Raw genomic sequence first — 26,789 nt, forward strand, 5'->3', positions numbered from 1 at the left:
AAATGTAGACTGGCAATGGCAAGGGAATCGTTTCTGAGGAAGAGAAATTTATTAACATCGAGTATAGATTTAAGTGTCAGGAAGTCATTTCTGAAAGTATTTGTATGGAGTGTAGCCATGTATGGAAGTGAAACGTGGACAGTAATAGTTCAGACAAGAAGAGAATAGAAGGTTTTGAAATGTGGTGTTACAGAAGAATGCTGAAGATTAGATGGGCAGATCACATAACTAATGAGGAGGTATTTAATGGAATTGGGGAGAAGAGGAGCTTGTGGCACAACTTGACCAGAAGAAGAGATCGGTTGGTAGGACATGTTCTGAGACGTCAAGGGATCACCAATTTAGTACTGGAGGGCAGCGTGGAGGGTAAAAATCGTAGAGGGAGACCGAGAGATGAATACATTAAGCATATTCAGAAGGATGTAGGTTGCAGTAGGTACTGGGAGATGAAGAAGCTTGCACAGGATAGAGTAGCATGGAGAGCTGCATCAAACCAGTCTCAGGACTGAAGACCACAACAACACTCCCGCACTCGCACTCACACTCGCGCATGCCTCAACGGGGAGGCGTATGTTAACATTTTAGAACTTATAACGAAGCCAAGTGCTGAGCTGCTGTATCCTCAAGGAGACGTCTCATTTCCTGCAGGTATGAGCAGCAACTAGCACGAAACCTGTTTCATAATTCGCAATTCAGAATACGTTTGGTAACTCTGTGACCGACGAGTTACTTCCTTGACGGCACAGAACTATCCTGCCAAATTCACTTGATACTATCGTGTCATTTCAACTGAATAACATGAGTAACGTTCTTTTGAGATGTGACGTATAGATATCAGTTAGTGCTTTTGAGTCCACAAAAGTAGTTCGACACAGGAAATGCAACTACTCTCATTCCTTATGTTGCGACTTATCTGTCACAGCGGCTACTGGCCAATAAGTAAGACACATCTGCTGTGCACCTATTCACAGCTCCTAGGTAATGTGCTTGCTTACGAGGTGCTAAGCTGATTTCGTTCGCCTTTCGAGACTCGCTGAAAGTCAGATATTGATTCGTTTGTAGCAGAGCTGCAAGCAGGCAGATAGAAACACAATAAGAGAATCGTAAGACAACGCTCGAACAAAATCCATCTTGCTATTTTCGTGTACGCCTTAGAATCGGAGCAAAAACCTTACAGTACTGCAATATTCATAGTGCCACTTTTGTTTTCTGCCAACATATTTTTTGTTGTTGTGAATTCATAATTTTATCTGTGAACTGCCACATTTTCATAATACTTGAGTATGACACAGGACATGAAGTAAATACAAACCAAAAGTCGTAATATCCTACTAATTCGAGTTAAAATAGGCACAATCGTCTTCCAGGCACTCGATGCTTTATTAAGATAGACTGCCATCGTGATATTTCTGTAGTAAGTTGAATTTAATTTGTATTATTACAGAGAATATTTTAAATGTGTACTCCAATATTTTACTAAACATAACAGTAATCATCAAAGAGAAATTAATCAGCAACAGCACATTCTTACACAATATCTACAACAATATGACAATGCTAAAGTAATTTACAAATTCTACCCCTATAGAAACCTACTAGTTCTAACAATGTCATTAAACAAGTGTAGTCCGAAGAGCATTTTCGCCTAGAAAGGAATTGCCTTGCCGGTTCATCGATCGAGAGTGGGAAAGGTAAAATTCTGCCAGTATACCATCATAGGGACAAATGCCTGAGACATGACATCCCTATCAATACAAGCGCCTGAGAGATGACTTCCCTCTCAGTCTCCTGGATAAATCAACAGAGCACGTTATCGTGCAGTAGCACACGTGATGTAGTTTTGTCAGTCTATTTTCTTACACTGCGACTGAAAGGTGTCTCAGTTGTTGGCAACAAATTCCAGCAGTGACGGACACACACTTGGGGAAGAATTCGTAGTGCGAAACACACTTTTGGAGCTATCAGATGGAAAATATTATGTCCACACTACTCTTTGCTCAAGTTAGTCTTGTGGTAGGGCTGAGCTTTCCATTTCTTCTTAGGAAGTTGACAATAAAGGCATCATAACTCATCACCAGTAACATTACTGGATTGGAATGCTCAATGGGGACTTGATGACATTCAAGCAAAACTGCCATAATAGTTACTCCGTTTATTTTTGTTGTTCCAAATTAGAGCATGCAGTAATCCTACACTGGACTCCTGAACCTTGCCTGTGGAATGCAAATATTACATGATGGTTACATGGTAATGCGTCACTTATACCAGTAGTTGAGACTTCCTTACGGTGGAAAATCATTCGTGTCAGAACGATCTTTGCTGAAACAAGAATCTCTTTTTCTAGTGTATTTTTCCCAAAAGCATTCTGTCCACTAACAGTTCAAATCTTTTGAACTGACTGCTCTGCATTGACCCCTCTATTGTATCAAAAGTAAATATTGTGTTGCAGCTGTTTCACCGTTTTCCACTTGCAACCCAATTTTACAATGCTTAACCGTAGATCTCGATTTTGAAGCATGCAAAATAGATTGCTTAACTGCAAGATTTTGATAACTAGAACTTCAAATTCGAAAATGACAGCCGATACATACACTGACAGCGTCGCGCCGCGTTCACCTGGGCAGTGCCGGATTTCAGGCGGCGCGTGGCGACCGGCCGGTAGCAGCTGCAGTGCGAGGAAATGCTCGAGCGTAAGCTGTTCTGATCGTGACGCAGTCACAAGCTGTGCTGGGGAATTGTTTCTGCAAGTATTTGTTATTACTGGTGGGTAGAAAGTGAGTGAATTATCTTCGATGTTCACTCTGACTCCTAACTTTAGACGAGGGCCTAAATGAGGAAACAAAAAGAGAAATACAGCTGGACGCAAACGTGCAACTACAAGTTTAGAATGCACGACGATTACCACTAGACCGTGGGCTCACACAACACAACAACATCTCTGAAGTAGACACCACTTCCTCCTGACACTTCCGCATCTTACAGTGTCGCCATATTGCGCAGATGACCGGACTTAGCGTCGTCAGGGGCGGTCAGTCTTATAGGCCACCTTTAAGTTAACGACTGGCGGCCGATTGGCAGTCAGTCTTTATGTCTAAGGCTGTACATGGGATAGGGAATTCTGGTGCTCCTGTTCCAGCTGTTTACAGCGGTGTGGTAAGTATCAACATTCGGCTCGTCTCAGCACTGCTAGCATCTGCAGAGGGCAGTGTGAACTTCCTAGCGGTGCACCATTCAAACAGCAACAAAACCAGTACAAAAAATCTTATTTAGTATGCTTTTACAACACAATTTTGTCTCTGACTTTCTCATACACATGTGCAAGTGTGGTGCATACAGCCCAGTTCTACTTTAACTTTCCATTTCAAAGGTGCGGTGCAGTGCATCCCACAGGTTTTACTTTCATTTACCACACCTAGATGAAGACACAGGTACCGCTGAGGTTCTGAATTGCTATCAGTGGCAGTTACCCAGGCGCGCTCCGTGCCTTTCCGTCCTTCACGTCCTAGAGCTTAACGAGCAAACATCTCCGTTATCTCTGTAGGGGTTTACTGCACCGCACCTTTCTGTGCTTCCACTGCTGCACCAGTTCTAAGTGACAGCTATTTTTTATACCACAAGGAAGGAGGAAAACAGCTTCTGTTGTCTGTAGTTCGACCACGCCTAGACGGTCAATACCGTAGTTCGAGCGCGTCTGCATTGTTACTTTGTGCCAGGAAGGGCTCTCAACGAGGAAAGTGTCTAGGTGTCTCTGAGTGAACCAAAGCAATGTTGTTCGGACACGGAGGAGATAGAGAGAGACAGAAACTGTCGATGCCATGCCTCGCTCGGGCCACACGTGAGCTACTACTACAGTGGATGACCGCTACCTACAGATTACGGCTCGGAAGAAACCTGACATCCACGTCCCCGTGTCGAATAATGCTTTTCGTGCAGCCACAGGACGTCACGTTACGAATCAAACTGTGTCCGATAGGCTGCATTATGCGTACCTTCACTCCTGATGTCCATGGTGAGGTCCACGTTTGCAATCAGGACACCATGCAGTGCAGTACAGATGGGTCCAAAAACATGCCGAATGGACCGTACAAGACTCGCATCACGTTCTTTTCACCTGTCCATTATGATTATCTGGGCTGTTATGCCATGGTCGGTTGATGAATTTTGTCTCAATTCCCAACGTTTCGTCCCCGTCTGCGGGAGACATATCTTCAAGGGGGTCTGTAGCTCGATGGAAGGTCCAACACACCCCTAGCTTGCTACTGACTGCCACAGCGTGACATCATGTGTTTTGAAAACGTCAGTGCAGTTGGCCCCTGTCCACTGCCATCGATCGCCGTTGCCATCACCCAGTAGTGGACGGGTGGTACACATCTTCCTTAACACCGGCATCCATATACCTTTTAATTTCACACCCTCCTCCTTTTGATTGAAATTATTAAGGTGTTTAGCGATTTTGATTGCCTCCCTGTAGAGCCCTTCGTTATATCCACTTATGGCAGCTAGTACTTGCATCTCCTCGAAACGAATATAGTGGTTCCCTGGCTGGAAAGGAAGCTCCGCAACAGCTGATCGTTCCGTTTCTCCTCTTCTACAATTTCCCTTGTGCTCTTCCAAACGTTTAGAAACAGTTCTTTTTGTGGTACTCACATAAACAGCTCCACAGCTGCATGGGATCCTATACTCTCCACATTTTTCCAATGTTTGAAAGCGTCCTTGGCAGGCTTAAGGTATTCCTGTATCTTCTTGGTGGGCTTGTAAATTACAGTAATATTCCGCTTCGTCAAGATCCGCCCTTTCCTTTCCATTACATTTTTATCAAATGGCAGGAAAACCTTAGATTTTGCAGTAGCCTGTACGTCACTATGATTTCTGCATGGCTGTCTCAACACATGATTTATTTCGGTGGATGAATATCCGTTCTTCATTAGTGCATTGTGGAGATGTTCCATCTCCGCGTCGAGCAACTCAGGTTCACAAATATTTCTAGCTCGGTCCACTAACGTCTTGATAACACCCTGCTTCTCTTGGGGGGGTGGTGGTTCGAATCCCGGTGCAAATAACAGTACGTGTGTGTGGGTTTGCGGTATACTGAGTGGCCCAAACTACCATTTTTGTTTCTAAAAACCAGCACATCGAGGAAATGTAATTTGCCGTCTACCTCCTCCTCCATTGTAAACTGAATTCGTTCGTGGAACCGGCTTAGTTCCTCCCTGCCATGTCTCGACAGCACAAACGTGTCATCCACTTATTGGAACCATACATTTGGTTTTTTGCTGGCAGTATCTAAGGCCTGTTCTTCGAATTTCTCCATAAAGCAGTTTGCAATTACGGGACTTAGGGAGCTTCCCATAGCCACGCCATCCGTTTGCTCATAAAACTGTTCATTTCACTTGAAGTATGTGGTCGTCAAACAACACTTAAACAGTTCTGAAATATCGGTAGGAAAAATTCGATACAGCTGCTCCAATATATCATTAAGTGGAACCATGGTAAACAGCGATACCACATCGAAGCTGACCAATATGTCCTCTGGCTGGACCACTATGCCATTCAATCTGCTGATGAAATGTGTTGAATTCTTTATATAAGAGCCCAAACGGCCCACATGTGGTTTTAGCAGCGTAGTCAAAAAACTTGGCTAACGAGTAGGTGGGCGAACCAATGGCACTTAGTATCGGTCTTAACGGTACATTTTCTTTATGAATTTTGGGCAATCCATAGAGCCTCGGTTGTAGCACAACCGAATTGCAGAGACCTTTCTGTACACTCTCCTCAATGGAGGACGTTTTATTAACTGTGACACATTTCTAAGAACGTTGTAGTGGGGTCCTTATTCAGGTTCCTATATGCTTGCGGATCCAGTAGATCAGTAATTTTACTCTGATAGTCAGCCACATCCATAACCACCATGGCGCTTCCTCTGTCAGCTGGGAGAATCAAATTACTATCATCGTCATTCAGGAGTTTTAAAGCTCTTCTCTCACCCACAGTTATATTACTCTTCGGTGGTTTTGCATTGGCTAATATTCTCACTGTTTCCATACGGATTCCTTCAGCTGTTACAGAATCCACACTGCGAATTCCTGCTTCTACACTGGCTATAAATTCTTCTGTGGGCACAAAACGCGGACTAACAGCAAAATTTCCTCCCTTGGCAAGCACAGATGTCTCATCGTCAGATAACAAACGTTTGGATAAATTGACAACGGTCCGGGAAACATCTAAATGCCAAACAGTCTGATTAGGTAGCAAATTATCAAACTACTTCTTCTGTCTAGGGAGGATCTTGACGAAGCGGAATATTACCATAATTTACAAGCCCACCAGGAAGATACAGGAATACCTTAAGCCTGCCAAGGACGCTTTCAAACCATTGGAAAAAGGTGGAAAGTATAGGATCCCATGCAGCTGTGGAGCTGTTTATGTGAGTACCACAAAAAGAACTGTTTCTAAACGTTTGGAAGAGCACAAGGGAAATTGTAGAAGAGGAGAAACAGAACGATCAGCTGTTGCGGAGCATGCTTTCCAGCCAGGGAACCACTATATTCGTTTCGAGGAGACGCAAGTACTAGCTGCCATAAGGGGATATAGCAAAAGGCTCTACAGGGAGGCAATCAAAATCGCTAAACACCTTAAAAATTTCAATCAAAAGGAGGAGGGTGTGAAATTAAAAGGTATATGGATGCCGGCGCTAAGGAAGATGTGTACCACCCGTCCACTACTGGGTGATGGCAACAGCGATCTATGGCAGCAGACAGGGGCCAACTGCACTGACGTTTTCAAAACACATGATGTCACGCTGCGGCAGTCGGTAGCAAGCTAGGGGTGTGTTGGACCTTCCATCGAGCTACAGACCCCCTTGAAGAAATCTCCCCCACAGACAGGGACGAAACGTTGGGAATTGATACAAAATTCATCAACCGACCACGGCATAACAGCCTGGATAATCATAATGGACATGACATTTCCGGCTGTGAAAGTCTACATTTTAGTTCTTTTCACCGATGAGTGTCACATATGCATTCAACCAGACAACCGTCAGAGATACGTTTGGAGGCAACCCGATCAGGCTGAACACCTTAGAAACACTGTCCAGCGAGAGCAGCAAGGTGGAGGTTCCCTGCTGTTTTGGGGTGGCATTATGTGGGGCGGACATACACCACTCATGGTCATGGAAGGCGCCGCAACGGCTGTACGTTACATGACTGCCATGCTCCGACCGATAGGCCAACCATATCGGCAGCATATTGGTGAGGCATTCGTCTTCACGGACGACAATTCATGCCCCCATTGTGTACATCTTGTGAATGACTTCCTAGAGGATAATGAAACTGCTCGACTAGAGCGGCCAGCATTTTCTCCAGACATGTACCTTATCAAACATGCCTCAGATACATTCAAAAGGGTTGTTTATGGACGACGTGACTCACCAACCACTCTGAGGGATCTACACCGAATCGCCACTGAGGAGTAGGACTATCTGGACCGATAGTGTCTTCACGAGCTCGTGGGTGGTATGCCACGACAAATACAGGCATGCATCAATGCAAGAGGATGTGCTACTAGGTATTAGAGGTACCGGTGTGTACAGCAATCTGGACCACCACATCTGAAGGTCTCGCTGTACGGTGGCACAACATGCAATGTGTGGTTTTCATGAGCAATAAAAAGGGCGGATATAATGTTTATGTTGATCTCTATTCCAATTTGCTGTACAGATTCTGGTGCTCTAGGAACCAAGACGATGCAAAACTTTTTTTTGATGTGTGTATATCACAATATATTATTGCTATTTTATTGTGATCTCAGTTGTTTTATAACTGGGCAATTGGTATTTGTTTATTATACTATATTACAGTATGTTATAATTACTGATGATATATGATATATTATATTAAAGATATGGACCTATGTACAGGAAGCAGCTACGCTGATGGACATATTGCAAAGAACAGAAGAAGAGCAAAGGGGCAGGCAAGAATTTGGAGGAATGCAAAGAGAAAGTATCACTACCTAATGATGATCCGTTCGAGGAGTCTGACGGTCAGATTTCAGAGAGTGAACATGACAGTGACTCAAGTACGGATGCCAGCAATGATGAAATGGATGGGCGAATCAGATGTGAAGACTTCTATCTCAGAAAGGATGGGCTCACTAAGCGGACAAAGAAACATCCAGGCTCGCAGGAGATCCAGACCAGACTGTGGAACGTAATCATAGAGACTTCCGGATCAATGAGAAACACAAAGAATAGGAAGTCTCTCGAGGAATTCCTCCATCTTTTAGTTTCCTCCGAGACTGTCCACATTATCGTAAACTGTACTGACAAGAAGACTGAGAAGTGTACTGAAAACTACAAGAACGAGACAGAAAGTCTGTACAGAAGGACAAGCAAACCTGAAGCTGAGCCCCCACCAACTGAACCCATGGATTAAGACACTAACAGAAAACTTGCAATTGTTATTGTACACTATGTTTACTATGTAAGCAGTAATTTCTCCCTTGAAAATGTTATAAATGTAGAATACAGTGTAAAACAGCACCAAAGAAATAAAAAATGTAGTAGTAAAAGTCTTATACTAAAAATAAATGAGCAAGAAGGTCATTCCAGAACTTAAAAACAACAAGGCGTCCAGAGAAAACCAAATAGTGGCCGAACTATGGAAAAAGGCTGACAAAAATGCAGTTACATCCCTTAAGTGTGTTTTTGATAAAATCTGGAAAGAAGAAGAGATCGCCGCAGGATGGAGAACAGCTCTCATCCACCCTATCCACAAGAAAGGTTTGAAGACAGACTACAACAATTACAGAGGAATATCACTGCTGGATATAACGTACAAGATTCTTTCTAAAGTCCTTTTGAACAGGGCAGAGCCACAATTGGACCCGCAAATCGGGGAATACCAGGGAGGTTTTAGAAAGGGTAGATCATGTTTGGAACAAATACTAAACCTCAAAAACATTACAGCATATCAAAAATCGAGGGCAAAGACATACGTAATCTCCTTCATTGATTTCAAAAAGCATATGATTTGATTGATAGAGAATCTCTATTATCAGTCCTGGAAGAAATGGGTTTGGATAAGAAAACAACTAATATCATAAAAGCGAGCCTTACAAATACATTTTCGAAAGTTAAATTTATGGGTGAATTATCAGAACCCTTTGAAGTAAAAACGGCGGTGCGACAGGGGGATGGGCTCTCACCGTTGCTGTTCAATTGTGCGCTGGAGAAAGTAGTCAGAGAATGGAACACAAATATTAAGAGTGGTATAAGACTGGGTTGCAAAAAGAAGAACCTTAAAGTAAATTGCATTGCATTGCTTTTGCAGATTATATGGCCCTGTTTGCTGAAACAATGGAAGAAAGACGGGAACAAATCCTTGAACTAAAGAAACAAGCAGCTAAAATAGGTCTTCACATCTCCTTTGAAAAACTAAGATATTGACAAACATCAAGCACTCATGTAAATACCTCAAAGTTCAAGAACAGAAGATTGAAATAGTAAAAGAATTCAAATATCTTGGAGAATGGATTAGTTGGAATGCTGGGAAAAGCAAAGCAATGGAATCCAGAGAAAATAAACTTGAATTGGCCTTCCAAGTAACAAAAAATACATACAAAAAATCCCTTTCATGTGGGTCCAAAATTAAACATTACAAGACAGTGATTAAGTCAGAAGCACTGTATGCAGCACAAACACTTGACATGAATTTCAAAGGCCAAATGGAGAAACCTGAGCTAAAGGAAAGAAAAATTTTAAGAAAAATCATTGGGCCAAAATTTCAAGACAATAAGAGTATATATTTCAAAAATGAAACTCCCTACAAGAAAATTGAAAAACTTTCACATTCTATGTGAAAAAGAAGAATAAATTTTTATGGTCATCTTCGCAGAATGAATTCCAACAGATTAACTAAACAAAGCTTTGACTTCTTCCGTAACCGCAAAACGAAACCCGACTGGTTTAAGGAAACTGAGAAAGACCTAGTAGAATTAATGATTTCAGAAATTTCACTTATTGATCAAACAGCTAAATTAATTACCAAAGATGAAAACATAAGGTTCCGAGACAAATCTACACAAAAGTCCAAACCCTTCATTTCTGAAGAAGAGAGGAGAAGAAGATCAGAAAGAACGAAGAAATACTGGGCCCTAAGAAAAAAACAACGCACAAAGAAATGACTGATCCAGCGTACCCCAAAGAGGGTGAAACGGAAGAAGAAGAAGAAGAAGAAGAAGAAGAAGAAGAAAATGAGCAAGATACCTGCACGGGTGCAGTGCACCCCACCTCTGCGCTAGTCGTACACAATCAACCTTTCTAATGCAATGTTAAGAAGTCGGTCTTTGGCTCGGGACCCACTGGTCACTACTCGTCTGGATGACGAGACATTACGAATAGCTCTAATCACGAGACAGTTATTTGATAAAATGTGTGTCAATCGGAGCACCATGATTAAACGGCAGCTGGCTAATCGGTACTCACAGCCGTGGGCATCCAGCAGCTCACGGGCAGAAGGCGGTCGATCCGGATCCTCTCCCTCGCGCGGGGGCGGCAGCAGGAAGCCGTAGGTGCCCTCCAGCACCCGTCGGGGGACCAGGCTGGCGACGAGCGCGACGGGCGGTACGCAGTCTCGCATCTGGTCCACGGGCAGCACGCCCCAACACACCATCTCCGCCTTGCTCAGCGCGAAGCTAGGCATCACCAGCCCGGGGCAGTCGCACAGCATCAGCTCCTTCGTCAAGAACAGCGTCTGCAACACCGTCTCACTGTCACCGACGTGCCTCCCGGAACGGTACACGTCAGTCTATAGTGGTGGAGGTGGTGGTGGTAGCTTCGGCAGCTTCGCTGTAGGTGGGGAACGGGTGTGGTGGGTAGGACGGTAAAGTTCGAGGCCTCGCCAACGAGCTCGTCCACAACTCGTCCGATACGGCCTCGTGTACCTGTCGCCACATTTCCGAGTGCCACTGCGAGTCCAACTACCGCCTCAGTAAGCTCTGTAGTACGTAGGCCTGTAGGCACCGTCTCACTGTCTCGTGAGACGTGTGAAGAACAAACATTATCGTATTTACTCGAATGTGAACCGCAATTTTCTCTGGTTTTTGTAATCCGAAAAACCATCTGCGGCTTATAATCGAGTGCAAAGTAAGCGGAAGTTCTGAAAAATGATGGTAGGTGCCGCCACAACTAACTTGTGCCGTCGAATATATTTAGTGCTACACAGGCACGTTTTGCAGGCACAATGATAAATACTGGCGCCCACACCTCTGCGTCAGTAAAAAAAAAAAAGTGGAAGACGAGCATTTTTTCTCCGCCCCGAGTTTCGACCACTGCATTTTTTTACATTATCCGACGAAGGAAATACAAATTTCGTATTGTTCGTCTCCGAATGTAGCAGAATTTCAATGTACTATGAAAATCCGACTGGCAAGACTGAGTGGGATGTTTGTCAATATGGGAAACTCCATGTTCTGAGTTTTCTCCTACCTGTGAGAAGAGATGGTTGCTAATAGGAACTTTTATGAGTTGTGAATCACATACAGTATTCTCTTCACCATAAGAATAATAGGAATATAAACACTTTGTCATGTATTCTTTCGTGTTTGCAGCTATTTCATTTAAATCCTTTCTGCTTAATAAACTACGAAACTAGAGTGAGACAACAACAAACGCAGAAGGATACACATTATGACAAACTGCCTATTGGCTTCTGTCTCGGGTTCTTCGGCCGACGTTCATCTAATGATTTTTCTGACGTTTCGCCAGCACGAGTGGCTGGCATTGTCAAAGCTTCACCCTCCATTGCCGGTGGTGAACTGGAGGTGAGCTCGCGGCCGCAGGCTATATGTACCTGGCGCGCCAACGTCCGAGGGCTTCTCCGCGGTCATTTCCAGTGCGGTTCTCCTCTTGCTACCTGCGACGGTCGTTCGCTGCAGTACGGGAAGCCAGGATCCGTTTACCTTAAGGCTTTCTTCTTTCTTGTTCAAACTGTTCGCGTGTTTTTGTATCTCTACAGCTTCTCTGAACAAGCGCGTGTGATAGTGGTTCTCTACAGCCAGAACTTCCATGTCGGCGAATTTTATTATGTGGTCAGCCTCATTCAGTGCGTGCTCTGCCACGGCCGATTTCTCCACCTGCTCCAACCTGCAATGTCACTTATGCTCTTTGATCCTGGTGTTAATGGATCGTCCAGTCATTCCGACATAAACTTTTCCGCATGTGCATGGTATACGGTATATTCCCGACATTGCAAGTGGGTCTCTTTTCTCCTTCGCTGATCTAAGACACTCTTTGATCTTCCTTGTCGGTTTGAAAATCGTCTTTACGCCATGTTTGCGCAATATACGGCCGATTCTGTCCGTCACTCTGGGAATGTATGGCAGAAAGGCCGTACCCGACATTTCTTTTTCTGGTTCCTTACTTCGCCGAGTGTTTGGCTCTGTTACACTTCTAATGTAATTTGTGGAGTACCCATTGCTCCTCAGAACAGTTTCCAGGTATTGCATTTCTCGTTTGAGGTGTTGCGGCTCACATATTCGTCCTGCTCTCGTTACGAACGTACTAATCATGCCTCTTTTCTGGCTCGGGTGGTGGTTAGACAGTTTGTGCAGGTATCGGTCCGCGTGTGTCGGTTTTCGATACACGCTGTGTCCCAGGTTTTCACCGTCCCTTGTGACCAGCACATCTAGAAATGGCAGTTTCTTGTCCTTTTCTACTTCCATGGTAAATGTTATGTTGGCATGGAGGCTGTTCGAGTGTCTCAGGAGTTCACCGAGCTGTTCTTCACCATGGCTCCACACCACGAAAGTATCATCAACGTACCTGTACCACACCTTAGGTTTGCAAGTCGCCGAGTCCAGTGCCTGTGCTTCGAATTGTTCCATGAAGAAGTTGGCCACCACTGGGCTGAGAGGACTACCCATGGCGACGCCTTCCAGCTCTTCGTAGAAATCGCCATTCCACGTGAAATAGCTTGTGGTGAGACACGCGTGGAAGAGCTTTCTGATGTCCTGCGGGAAAATGGAACAGATGTGCTCCAGAGCGTCACTGAGTGGCACTTTTGTAAATAACGAAACAACGTCAAAGCTGACCAGGATGTCGTTTGGTGCAAGTTTCAGTTTCTTCAGCTCCTCAATGAAATGCCCTGAGTCCTTAATGTATGTGTCGGTCTTCCCCACGTGTGGCTGGAGCAGAGAGGCCAAGTGTTTTGCCAGTTTATATGTCGGTGATCCAGGAGCGCTAACGATCGGTCTCAGTGGAACGTTGTTCTTATGGATCTTGGGTAATCCATACAGCCGAGGTGGTATGGCTTCTGTGTTGCACAGGTTTCTCTGTATGTCCACCGGCAGAGAAGACGCCTTGATTAATCGATTTGTATTCCATGTGATGCGCTGCATCGGATCTGCACTTATTTTTCGGTACGTCGTCGGATCTAATAGGTCTCGGATCTTTTGCTCATAATCTTCGGTCTTCATTACGACGGTCGCATTCCCCTTATCGGCAGACAGTACCAATATACTGTTGTCAGCATTGAGATTCTTAATGGCTTGTACCTCTTCTTTCTTCAGGTTGCAAGCTGGTGGTTTTGCTCGGCGCAGTATCCTGGCTGTTTCCGTGCGCATTTCCTCTGCCCTTTCACAAGGAAGGGTCCGAATGCCTGCTTCGGTGTTGGCAATGACATCCTCCATAGGTAAAGTTCTCGGGATGATAGCGAAATTCCCTCCTTTTTGAAGAACAGACACTTCCTCTTCGGTCAATTGTCATTCGGTGAGGTTGACCACTGTGTGTGACATGTCGGGAATCGCCTTGTCGGTCTGCTTCCAGCATCTTTCAAACTTTTTCTTCTGTCGCTCGGTGCAGCACTGGAGTTCGCTCTGCATGCTCCAGTGTGTGATGCTGTCGATCTTGTCCCAGTCGTCTCGATGCATTCTGCTACTTAGTTGATTGAAAATGTCCAGAAGTTCCTGATCCGTTCTTGCCAAGTCCCTCCATGTTGTATGTATTCCCTCACGAAGAAAATCTCATTCCATTCTGTCGTAGATACGATGTGCTTGGCCGGTGGTGAATAGGGGCTTACATCTCAAGAACTTCGGTGTAGCACATTCATCTCGGCACCGTGACGGAAAGGCGAGTGAGGACATCAGTCGCCATTTCTTCTTCCATCGTTGGTCGAGGCGTCGGTACAAACTGCAAATCTCCTCCCCGTAGAGGCGTAATACAAAATTGTTAAGGCTTTCGTGGCCACTTGTTGACAAACTGCCTATTGGCTTCTGTCTCGGGTTCTTCGGCCGACGTTCATCTAATGATTTTTCTGACGTTTCGCCATCACGAGTGGCTGGCATTGTCAAAGCTTCACCCTCCATTGCCGGTGGTGAACTGGAGCTGAGCTCGCGGGTGCACACTACATGTACCTGGCGCGCCAACGTCCGAGGGCTTCTCCGCGGTCATTTCCGGTGCGGTTCTCCTCTTGCTACCTGCGACGGTCGTTCGCTGCAGTACGGGAAGCCAGGATCCGTTTACCTTAAGGCTTTCCTCTTTCTTGTTCAAACATAGGGGATATAAAAATGAAAAAGCTGGCATACTATGCTTACTTTCATTCCATAATGTCATATGGGATTATTTTTTGGGGTAATTCATCAAGCCAAGCTAAAGTTTTCCGGGCACAAAAACGTGCAGTAAGAGTTATATGTGGTGTGAACTCAAGAACATCCTGCAGAAGCCTGTTTAGGGAACTAGGGATACTAACTACTGCTTCCCAATATATTTATTCCTTAATGAAATTTGTCATTAAAATATATCACTTTTTCAAACCAACAGCTCAATTCATGGAATCAGTACTAGAAATAAGAATAATCTTCACAAGGATTTAAAGTCACTTCCTCTTGTACAAAAAGGTGTAACAACCAATGAAATTTAGTTTAAGAGAAAACCTAAAGGATTTATTGGTGGCCAATGCCTTCTACTCCGTTGATGAATTTCTCAGTAGGACCAACTGGTGTGTGTGTGTGTGGGGGGGGGGGGGGGGGGGGGGGGGGGGGGGGTAAATAAGTAATGTAGTTCTGTTACATGTTTATTACCTCATAAATAAAAAAAAACTTTTTTTATTTTAAATTCAGTGCTTTAGTGTTTGTCAAAATGATTCTTTCATATAGTGTACATTAAAAAAAATTACGCTCATTCCACTTGGACCTGTGGAAAGTACATTAGCTTATTTGTTTGAGTTGCAAATATTTGTCATGTATTATTGTTTTTCTGATGCGATCCACATCCTGGGACCGAGCGAGGTGGTGCAGTGGTTACCACACTATACTCGCATTCGGGAGGACGACAGTTCAATCCCGTGTCCGGCCATCCTGATTTAGATTTTCTGTGATTTCCCTAGATCACTCCAGGCAAATGCCGGGATGGTTCCTTTGAAAGGGCACGGCCGACTTCCTCCCCCATCCTTCCCGCATCCGAGCTTGTGCTCTGTCTCTAATGACCTCGTTGTCGACGGGACGTTAAACACCAATATCATCCTCATCCTCATCCTCATCCACATCCTGGAGGACCTCCTCACTATGGATCAATTGGAATGAAAGTAAATCTAATCTAAAAGGAGGCCCACAAAAAATCCTGAATACAATCTGCAAGTAGTATCATTCCAAGCTGCAATAACTAGCATAAATATTTATTATAATTAAATAAATAATGTCAGCGTACAGATCACAGTGAGATGCTGTAGCGAAACAATGGCATAAAATGTTAATTTGGCAGGTTGTACAAGGATGATGATATGTGATTTAAATGGTTAATATTTCACTTCAGATTCAAACTGAGACAACAGAATGCACAAGATGAATATACAACTGCAGATCATATACGTGCCCTCAAATTAGTAGTCGGAGAGAACTGAACACAGAATAATAATAGGCATCTGATATCTGCATCTTGTTACTGAAGTCAAGTGATTCACTGACTAGACTGGATTCAGAATCCAACAAATAGCATCAAATGATATTAAATTTACAAGGGATTCCCAATACATGTTATAAAAATGAATCAACTTGATCTATCAGAAAATTAGTGGAAGTAGAAAATAAAGTAAATGAATCAACTTGATCTATCAGAAAATTAGTGGAAGTAGAAAATAAAGTGAATGAGTTGTTAATTTGTTTGGACGATCTCAGCAGCTGAAAGGAAATTGATGTCAGTTATCTGTGTAAAGACTGTACAACCACAGAGACAGAAAATCTTAATGCATGTGATTACAAATTAGCTGAAAATACATGTCGACCAAATACAAGAAAAGCAGACTGTTACATAAATGTTAATAATAGTAAATTATTATTATTATTCTTTCTTTTCTCAGAAGTTATGTCTGGTCAAAAATGGAAAGTGACTCGGACCTTGATCAAGCGTGACTTCCTTTTAACTGTACGGTATATGTCACATTGCATTTGGGAACTTTCGGGTAATTGAACATGTATCAATAATTACAGATTTCTGTAGTTGTATGTATAAGTTTGGATGTAGCTGTATTGCATTGATGTACTGGTGGATATTGTGTGGTATGACTCCTGTAGTTGATAGTATAATTGGTATAATGTCAACTTTATCCCGATGCCACATGTCCTTGACGTCCTCAGCCAGTTGGATGTATTTTTCAATTTTTTCTCCTTTTTTCTTCTGTATATTTGTTGTACTGGGTATGGATATTTCGATTAGTTGTGTTAATTTCTTCTTTTTATTGGTGAGTATGATGTCAGATTTGTTATGTGGTGGTGTTTTATCTGTTATAATGGTTCTGTTCCAGTATAATTTGTATTCATCATTCTCCAGTACATTTTGTGGTGCATACTTGTATGTGGGAACGTGTTGTTTTATTAGTTTATGTTGTATGGCAAGTTGTTGATGTATTATTTTTGCTACATTGTCATGTCTTCTGGGGTATTCTGTATTTGCTAGTATTGTACATCCGCTTGTGATGTGATCTACTGTTCCTATTTGTTGTTTGCAAAGTCTGCATTTATCTGTTGTGGTATTGGGATCTCTAATAATATGCTTGCTGTAATATCTGGTGTTTATTGTTTGATCCTGTATTGCAATCATGAATCCTTCCGTCTCACTGTATATAGGCCTATTGTCTTTTCTTAGCCATGTGTTGGATGCGTCTTGATCGATCTGTGGCTGTCTTAGATGATACGGGTGCTTGCCATGTAGAGTTTTCTTTTTCCAATTTACTTTCTTCGTATCTGTTGATGTTACGTGATCTAAAGGGTTGTAGAACTGGTTATGAAATTGCAATTGTGTAGCCGATGTATTTATATGAGTGACTGCTTTGTGTATTGTGCTAGTTTCTGCTCGTTCTATAAAGAATTTTCTTAATTGTCTACCTGTCCGTAATGTAGGTTTCTTATGTCGATAAATCCCCTTCCTCCTTCCTTTCTGCTTAATGTGAATCTTTCTGTTGCTGAATGTATGTGATGTATTCTATATTTGTGGCATTGTGATTGTGTAAGTGTATTGAGTGCTTCTATGTCTGTGTTACTCCATTTCACTACTCCAAATGAGTAGGTCAATACTGGTATAGCACAAGTATTTATAGCTTTTGTCTTGTTTCTTGCTGTCAATTCTGTTTTCAGTATTTTTGTTAGTCTTTGTCTATATTTTTCTTTTAGTTCTTCTTTAATATTTGTATTATCTATTCCTATTTTTTGTCTGTATCCTAGATATTTATAGGCATCTGTTTTTTCCATCGCTTCTATGCCGTCGTCGTGGTTATCCAATATGTAATCTTCTTTTTTAGTGTGTTTTCCCTTGACTATGCTATTTTTCTTACATTTATCTGTTCTAAAAGCTATATTTATATCATTGCTGAATACTTCTGTTGTCTTTAGTAATTGGTTGAGTTGTTGATTTGTTGCTGCCAGTACTCTTAGATCATCCATGTATAGCAAATGTGTGATTTTGTATGGGTATGTTCCAGTAATATTGTATCCATAATTTGTATTATTTAGCATGTTGGATAGTGGGTTCAGAGCAAGGCAGAACCAGAAAGGACTTAATGTGTCTCCTTGGTATATTCCACGCTTAATCTGTATTGGCTGTGATGTGATATTATTTGAATTTGTTTGGATATTAAGTGTGGTTTTCCAATTTTTCGTTACTATGTTTAGGAACTGTATCAATTTAGGATCCACTTTGTATATTTCCAATATTTGTAGTAACCATGAGTGGGGTACACTATCAAAAGCTTTTTGGTAATCAATGTATGCATAGTGTAGTGACCTTTGTTTAGTTTTAGCTTGATAAGTCACCTCTGCATCTATTATCAGTTGCTCTTTACATTCTCGTGCTCCTTTGCAACAGCCTTTTTGTTCTTCATTTATAATTTTGTTCTGTGTTGTATGTGTCATTAATTTCTGTGTAATGACTGAAGTTAATATTTTGTATATTGTCGGTAAGCACGTTATGGGCGATCCTTAGCTGGATTTGCTGTGTCTGCTTGATCTTTAGGTTTCAGATAAGTTATTCCATGTGTAAGTGTATCAGGGAATGTGTATGGGTCTGCAATGTAACTGTTAAATAATTTAGTTAAATGTGAATGTGTTGAGGTGAACTTCTTTAGCCAGAAATTTGCTATTTTATCTTTTCCAGGGGCTTTCCAATTGTGAGAAGAATTAATTGCTTGGGTGACACCATGTTGCAAAATTATCACTTCAGGCATTTGTGGTATCATCTTGTATGCGTCTGTTTCTGCTTGTATCCATCATGCATGCCTGTTATGTTGTACCGGGTTTGACCATATGTTGCTCCAGAAGTGTTCCATGTCTTATGTTTGGTGGATTGTCTATTTTAATGTGTGTCTTATGTATTGGCTGGTAAAATTTCTTTTGGTTTGTGTTGAATATTTGGTTTTGTTTCCTTCTATTTTCACTTTTTTTGTATCTTTTAAGTCGTTTGGCCAATGCTTGTAATTTCTGCTTCTTTTCATCTAATTGCTCTATCGCTTCTTGTTGTGAGATTTTACCTAACCTTTTTCGTTTTTTGTCCGACATTTCATTTCTTATAAATTGTGTTAGCTGTCCAATGTCTTTTCTCAGTTTTTCTATTCTGATCTGTAGCCTGTGTTGCCATGCTGGTTTTGTGGGTTTCTTCTGTGTGTTGGTTGGTTCTGATCTCTGCCTAGTGTGTATATTTAGTGTAGTGAGTGCTCCTATATAAGCCAGTAGTTGTAACTCTTCCATAGTTGTATTTTCATTTATTTTGTTGTGTATGATTGTGTTGATAGTTGTTATTGTTGTTTTGACTTGTGGGTTATTTGGTGGTCTATGCAAGAATGGTCTAATGTCTGTATTTGTGTCTTTGTATTCTATATATGTCAACTGAAATTTTTCTTCTATATCTAACATGTGTGTCACTTCGTGTTCTATTTGTGCTTGTTCTGGTGGCTGTCTTAAGATTTCGTTTTCCTCTGATTGTTTAATTGATTCATGTTGTTCTTTGTTTGTTTGCTCTGGGATGTTTGAGTCCATTACTGTATTTTCTTCTTCTTCTTCTTCTTCTTCTTCTTCTTCTGATTGCACATTATTTTGTTCCAGTATTAGTTGTACTTGTTGTTTGATGTTTTCTAATTCTGACTGGGGTATCCTGTCATTTCTTATTATTACACGGATCTGATCAGCTAGTTGTCGTTCTGTTAAAAATTTTAATCCTGGGTATCTAGTAATAAATGTTGTGTATACTTGTGATCTGTATCCACTTGTGTTGGTTCTTAAGTTTGTTGCTTGGTAATAACAGAACATGAGGTGTCGGTTAACTTCATCTGACCATCTCATCCTCTGTCTTTGTTTTCCTTCTAGAGTGGTTGCAGGAAGCATATCCTGCAAAACACCTCTATTTGGATTTAAATCATTTTCCGTGTGGCTAGCAGTGTCGTTACCATTGTGGACGGGCATAGGGTTCAAATGTCGTCCCCGACCATGACAGCGTTTGTCCGAGGCTTCATTAGTTCTGTCCTGAACCAATTATTATTATTATTTTAAAAATAAGTAAGTTCTATATAGATCAAGATATAAGAGCATATGCTTATGAGTTAATAGTGGAATATGTAATAATTGTGATCATTAGAATATACATGTCTCTGATGATTAACTGGGAAATACTAATTACAATTTTAACGGGTTACTGCTCTATCAGAGATAAAGAAGGAATTATTAGTTTATGGTGATTTTAATGTGAATTTCTTGAATCCATCTGACAGGAAATGTGGTCTAGAGATTATGTTAACCACCAACGTATTCACATAGATAACACAGATAATGTATTCATACGACAAGCTGAAATGATGCACACCTGTCTCACCGTAAGAGTATTTTCCAATCTCAGTGCAAAGTTAATCACATCACATAATATAACTGTATATTGAATTCAGAAACATTCAAAGAAAAGAATGAGGCTGATTCATGAATATTATGCAGTGAAATTTATTTCTCTGTTTACTCACTCTTGAAGATTATTTAATGTGCAGACAATGGTTTTATGACACTTTACTTGAAATTTTAAACATTTTTTATTCACTGAGGTCCAGCAACTGTGTGTTAACTTAATTATGGGATATATAGCCACATCGGTTGCACAAAATTATTGTCAGATTGACCACAGTTTTGACAGCTCTGGCAGTCTTCATTAGATAAAAGTTACATAGGATTACCTAGAAAATATAATCACATGGCTTGAAATACAATATACTGAATAGGATTACTTCCATAAAATGTACAGAGTACTTACATGTAATCACACCATGGGTGATAAACATCTGAGAATTTTTGCTCTCATCAAATAGAAATTGTCACAAGAATAAAAACTGAAATGCAAAAATGTAACATATTTGTCAACTGGAATAAAATATTCCATCAAAATACAATGACAGCCGCGAGGTCACTCAGGATTCATACCATCTAGCAAGAAGTGATTGAATTACAGACAAGAGCAAATGCGGCATTGCAAAGACAAATTTTAAACATTAGAAGTAACAACAGGAAGCAGTGCACGAAAGTTACAACATATGTAACGGTCTTATTTTACAAAAGAAAACAGTTTGAATAATTTACAGAGAAGACATGAAATTGGAAAGGAAAACGATGTTCAAAAGTCTACATTGAGGAGCATATTGCCATTCAGTCCAGTTTTAGTTAGTGGCTCCATACATTGAAAAAAGTTTTTGTTGCATAACTGCAACTGTTTCTTAAGCACGAGATCATCCTTCAGAGATAGGTGTTTAAAAATCTCTCACTCTTCTACGATGTTAAGCCTAAAGCCTTTTTTATCCGAGTGCAAGATCTGCATGTTTTTACATCTTTAGAATTATATCCTGTGATTAACAAATGGTCAGCAAAAGATGAATGTGAACATTGGTGCCTTTTTTGCCTAGATGGTGTTCCTTGAATCTTGTCAAAATAACTCTGCCTGTCTGGTCTGTGTAATAAGCTGGACAATTGCTGCAAATAATTTTATAAACACCAGAATTCTGCAGAGGGGACAGTGTAGGTTTCAAGTAATGTATGATGTTACTTTTTAAAGAATTATTGGTGGAGAAGGCTACTCTACATTTATATTTAGTTTGAAGTAGACATTGTATCCTGTAAGACGCTGAACCCAGACATGGTATAGATAAAAAAATTTCTTTTCATTAGGTTCATTATTAGAAAGGCCTAGGGTGGTGACTCCCTTATTGGTTTTCCTACAAAAACACTATCTACTATAGAAGGATCAGAGTCATTACTGACAGCAACAGTTTTAATCAAATTGATTTCAGAATTGAGATTTTCAGAATAAAGAGGGTGGAGGTGGCTCTATGAATGGCTGAATGAAAAAGGCAATCTTATGAGAATGCAGGTGTACTTAAGCAAATGGTATAATTTGATCAGAACTGGTTTCTTTACAGAAGATATTGAAGCTAATTTTGTCGTTTACTATTGTAAGAGAGATATCTAGACAGTTTAACTGCTGGAACTCATTTTCAGGTTCACAGGTGAAAGAAATATTTTAATGAAACTTGTTGAACATATTATAAAGTCCATCAATACCATCATTAGGCCCTTTGTAAATGATCAAAATGTCATCGACGTAGCTAGCATATGAAAGAATGCCTAGAGTTGTGAGAAATTTTTGAAAAATTTTACTTCTAAGGAATTAATGAACACATCTGCAAGGATACCTGCTAAGGGGTTCCCACTGCAAGACCATGACCATCTAGTTGTCGATACAGTTTTCCATTAAACTCAAAATAATTGTATTTCACTACAATACAAAGTAAATGCATGGAGTCAGTGATTTGGTCATCAGAAAATCTTTTTTGAATGAATGTAATTTTTTAATGTCAAAGGAAATTAATTTCATATCTCTGTCACAGAGAATGTCTTTAATTTTATTAACTACATCTTCCGTAGAAATGTTGACTGGAATACGCTCTTTCAGATTCTGAAGGTGGCAGGGGTAAAATACAGCGAGCGACAGGCTATTTACAATTTGTACAGAAACCAGATGACAGTTATAAGAGTCGAGGGACAAGAAAGGGAGGCAGTGGTTGGGAAGGGAGTGAGACAGGGTTGTAGTCTCTCCCCAATGTTATTCAATCTGTATATTGAGCAAGCAGTGAAGGAAACAAAAGAAAAATTCGGAGCAGGTATTAAAATCCATGGAGAAGAAATAAAAACTTTGAGATTCGCCGATGACATTGTAATTCTGTCAGAGACAGCAAAGGACTTTGAAGAGCAGTTGAACGGAATGGACAGTGTCTTGAAAGGAGGATATAAGATGAACATCATCAAAAGCAAAACGAGGATAATGGAATGTAGTCAAATTAAGTCGGGTGATGCTGAGGGAATTACATTAGGAAAGTAGTAAAGGAGTTTTGCTATTTGGGGAGCAAAATAACTGATGATGGTCAAGGTAGAGAGGATATAAAATGTAGACTGGCAATGGCAAGGAAAGAGTTTCTGAAGAAGAGAAATTTGGTAACATCGAGTATAGATTTAAGTGTCAGGAAGTCATTTCTGAAAGTATTTGTATGGAGTGTAGCCATGTATGGAAGTGAAACGTGGACGATAAATAGTTTGGACAAGAAGAGAATAGAAGCTTTTGAAATGTGGTGCTACAGAAGAATGCTGAAGATTAGATGGGTAGATCACATAACTAATGAGGAAGTATTGAATAGGATTGGGGAGAAGAGAAGTTTGTGGCACAACTTGACTAGAAGAAGGATCGGATGGTAGGACATGTGTTGAGGCATTGAGGGATCACCAATTTAGTATTGGAGGGCAGTGTGGAGGGTAAAAATCGTAAAGGGAGACCAAGAGACGAATACACGAAGCAGATTCAGAAGGATGTAGGTTGCAGTAGGTACTGGGAGATGAAGAAGCTTGCACAGGATAGAGTAGCATGGAGAGCTGCATCAAACCAGTCTCAAGACTGAAGACCACAACAACAACAACAACAAACCTTAACTGTTAGAAACAGAATAACTGCTGTGGAAAACGAATGGTTTTTTCAATATATCTTGCAAGACTGTGGCTAAGTCGTGATAAGCATTGTTCATACTGTTGGAAATTGGGTATTTCAGATGGTCTTTTTTATGGACTTTAAACTGATTTGTAATTTAAGCAGCTGCGGATTCATGTTAATTAGCTGCTTTTTTTAAAAAAAGGTTTAAGAAGAGCTCTGGCATCATTAATAGTGGTTCTGACTTTTTTCTGCAAAGTTGGCGTGGCATCCTTGTGCAGCTCAGTTCTTTCAGGAAAAAAAATGGTTCAAATGGCTCTGAGCGTTATGGGACTCAACATCTTAGGTCATCAGTCCCCTAGAACTTAGAACTACTTAAACCTACCTAACCTAAGGACATCACACACATCCATGCCTGAGGCAGGATTCGAACCTGCGACCGCAGCAGTCCCGCGGTTCCGGACTGCATCTTTCAGGAAAATGTCCTGGATTTTTGTCTCGTAGTTTGTGATATTCACTACTTTTGGCTTCATTAAAACAGCAAATAGTTAACACTTTCAGCCAGAAGGCAAATGCTTGTTCATAAGAATGACTAATGTGTAACAAGGCGTCGCAAAGCGACGGTGGAATTTCCCAAATAATGTAATCCGTCGTCTTTGGGCGGCAATATAAACAGATCCTTCACTATTTTGTTCACTGGAGAACAAATGAAGCCCTGAGCGCAAAACACTTTTACTGTTTTTCTTAAGTAAGATGGATGCAGATTTGTTACAGTCTGATCTAATTTTTACTAAATGTAAATCGGGATTGATTGTATCTACGATCTTGAAGTAATTAGAAAGACAATAATGCAGCTTCTTAATCAATAGCACACTAGCTGTGACTGCTTCAAGCCACGGGAAACTGCAAGTAAAGACTATTCACATTTCATAATGCAATATTTTATGACAATGGTCAATTCGTGATTCTTACGCCAATTGTGATTGATAAAACAGCAAGTGAAATCTCAAATTCCAACTTTTTCATTGTATAACAACATCAATTTTCTTTGGTTACATCACAAGTCCTCTGCCTCTGTGACAATGCTCAGCCCGGTGCAGCTGGAATGACCCAAGCGGATCTCAGAAGATTTGACTGGCAAGTTTCCCCACATACTCCATATTCACCAGATTTTGCCCCCCCCCCCCCCCCCCCCCCACTGATTTTCACAGATATCCCCCAAATCAAAGGTCATATCGGAGGTTAACACTTAGACACTGAGGGAGTCGTGCTGACTGTCAAAAGATGGTTACGAGCACAGAACCTCACCTGGTACAGCACTGGCTTGGAAAAACATGTCCCATGTTAACAGATATGCTCAGAAAAATGTGACAGCTGTGTAAGAAAGTAACAGAAGCATTGTATGATGTCAATAAAAATATTTCAACATGATAAATTGTGAGTAAGGTTTTTTTTTTAATATATAAAATGCCATGCTGCATAATCCCGCTAGATGTATCCTGGTTCCATTCCATAATTATGGCCTTGAGGCAAAGGAGTAAAGTGAGTAGTAGAAACGCACCGATTAGTCACTGCCAAAAAAGGAGAAGCACCGAGTGCAGTCATGTGAGTGGATGCCAACTGGTTTTTGGGACTGCCACAGTAAGGAGCAAACTGTCACAAGAGCACACTACTGAAATCCCGTGACGAAATTTAGAGAGGCTGTCGTGATAAATCAAAGTGGGAAGTTACCCGAGGAGGATGTTTTTGTTCCACAAAATTCTGCCAGCTCGTTCTGCACGGGACACCGTGACACACGATGCTTCCTCGGGCTATAAGATTTTGCCTCACCCCCATGTTCTCCTGACACAGCATCCAGTGATGCCTCCCTCTTTCTTTCTTGAGATGAAAAAACTATTGTGTGGCAGGCATTTCCAGAATAACGACAAAGTGATTTCCTGAACAGCTGGAAAGCAGACTTCAACAACTTAGGTCTCTGCCACTCTATCCGTCACCGGTAATACGTGTCGCATGAAAGTGTAACATCGTCACAAAATTTTTTGCTTTACCGAATCAAAGGAGCCCTGCTGCAGCCGTGAGTGACACGAGAGGGCAAACACAGAGGTTCCGATAGGTAATTTTGCAAGCGAGCCCATTCGTACACCACGAGGCGACCGGATTACACTGTGCAGTTGTGGTGACATCGCAGAAGGACTGTGTGACAATGAGTCGGCCTGCCGTATATTTCCACACCGTCAAAGCACAGAGGTGTCGACCTGTACGTACCCGGAAACAGTGTAATGGCACAATGACGATCCTACTAATCACTATATGTTTCTAGTACATTTACACACGGCACAGTCTGACAGAAACCTCCACAACTTCAGGTCCGATTCAGTCTCAGATTCAGTACGGGCCAGCCAGCAACTGAAAATGTTCCGTGCAGTCAGCTCTGACAGACCAGCTTACGATTGTAAGTCTGCCCTGTGGAGTTAGGCGATACGACACAGAGCCATCCCTGGGCACGATAGCACCAAAACTTCTGTTTCAGAGAGTGGTGCTTTGCGATCGGGTCAGTACTGCCGTGGTCCTCCACATTGGGGCAAGCTGCTAACCCAGTAGCCGTGCCTCCCTACGGGAATTTAGCAGACGTATACGTCACTGGCAGTGCTCACTAGGGACCGCCCAGTGCTAATTCGGGACAGCACTGCCGAGTAAGGTAACTCGACACAAATAAAATGTGTCATACCTCGCAACTGAGTTTTCCTAGTATAACGGTACAGCCTCCCCCGGCACTCATATGAAATGTCCGATACCACTTTTTATGCAGGGTGTTACAAAAAGGTACGGCCGAACTTTCAGGAAACATTCCTCACACACAAATAAAGAAAATACAGGGTGTTTCAAAAATGACCGGTATATTTGAAACGGCAATAAAAACTAAATGAGCAGCAATAGAAATACACCGTTTGTTGCAATATGCTTGGGACAACAGTACATTTTCAGGCGGACAAACTTTCGAAATTACAGTAGTTACAATTTTCAACAACAGATGGCGCTGCGGTCTGAGAAACTCTATAGTACGATATTTTCCACATATCCACCACACGTAGCAATAATATGGCGTAGTCTCTGAATGAAATTACCGGAAACCTTTGACAACGTGTCTGGCGGAATGGCTTCACATGCAGATGAGATGTACTGCTTCAGCTGTTCAATTGTTTCTGGATTCTGGCGGTACACCTGGTCTTTCAAGTGTCCCCACAGAAAGAAGTCACAGGGGTTCATGTCTGGCGAATAGGGAGGCCAATCCACGCCGCCTCCT

The 26,789-nt window shown here is 41.6% G+C and overlaps 1 protein-coding gene across 1 annotated transcript in view; it reads right to left on the minus strand.

Moving 5' to 3' along the window:
• The window catches only part of LOC126108558 (large subunit GTPase 1 homolog), a 200,194-nt gene that overhangs the window by 73,212 nt on the left and 100,193 nt on the right, over window positions 1-26,789 (minus strand). The window contains exon 8 of the mRNA XM_049913845.1: window positions 10,487-10,754. Coding sequence (XP_049769802.1) covers window positions 10,487-10,754 — 268 coding nt within the window. The remainder of the gene's footprint in view (window positions 1-10,486; window positions 10,755-26,789) is intronic.

Source organism: Schistocerca cancellata, chromosome 11 (genome assembly GCF_023864275.1).
Source record: "Schistocerca cancellata isolate TAMUIC-IGC-003103 chromosome 11, iqSchCanc2.1, whole genome shotgun sequence".
Taxonomy (NCBI): Eukaryota; Metazoa; Arthropoda; class Insecta; order Orthoptera; family Acrididae; genus Schistocerca; species Schistocerca cancellata.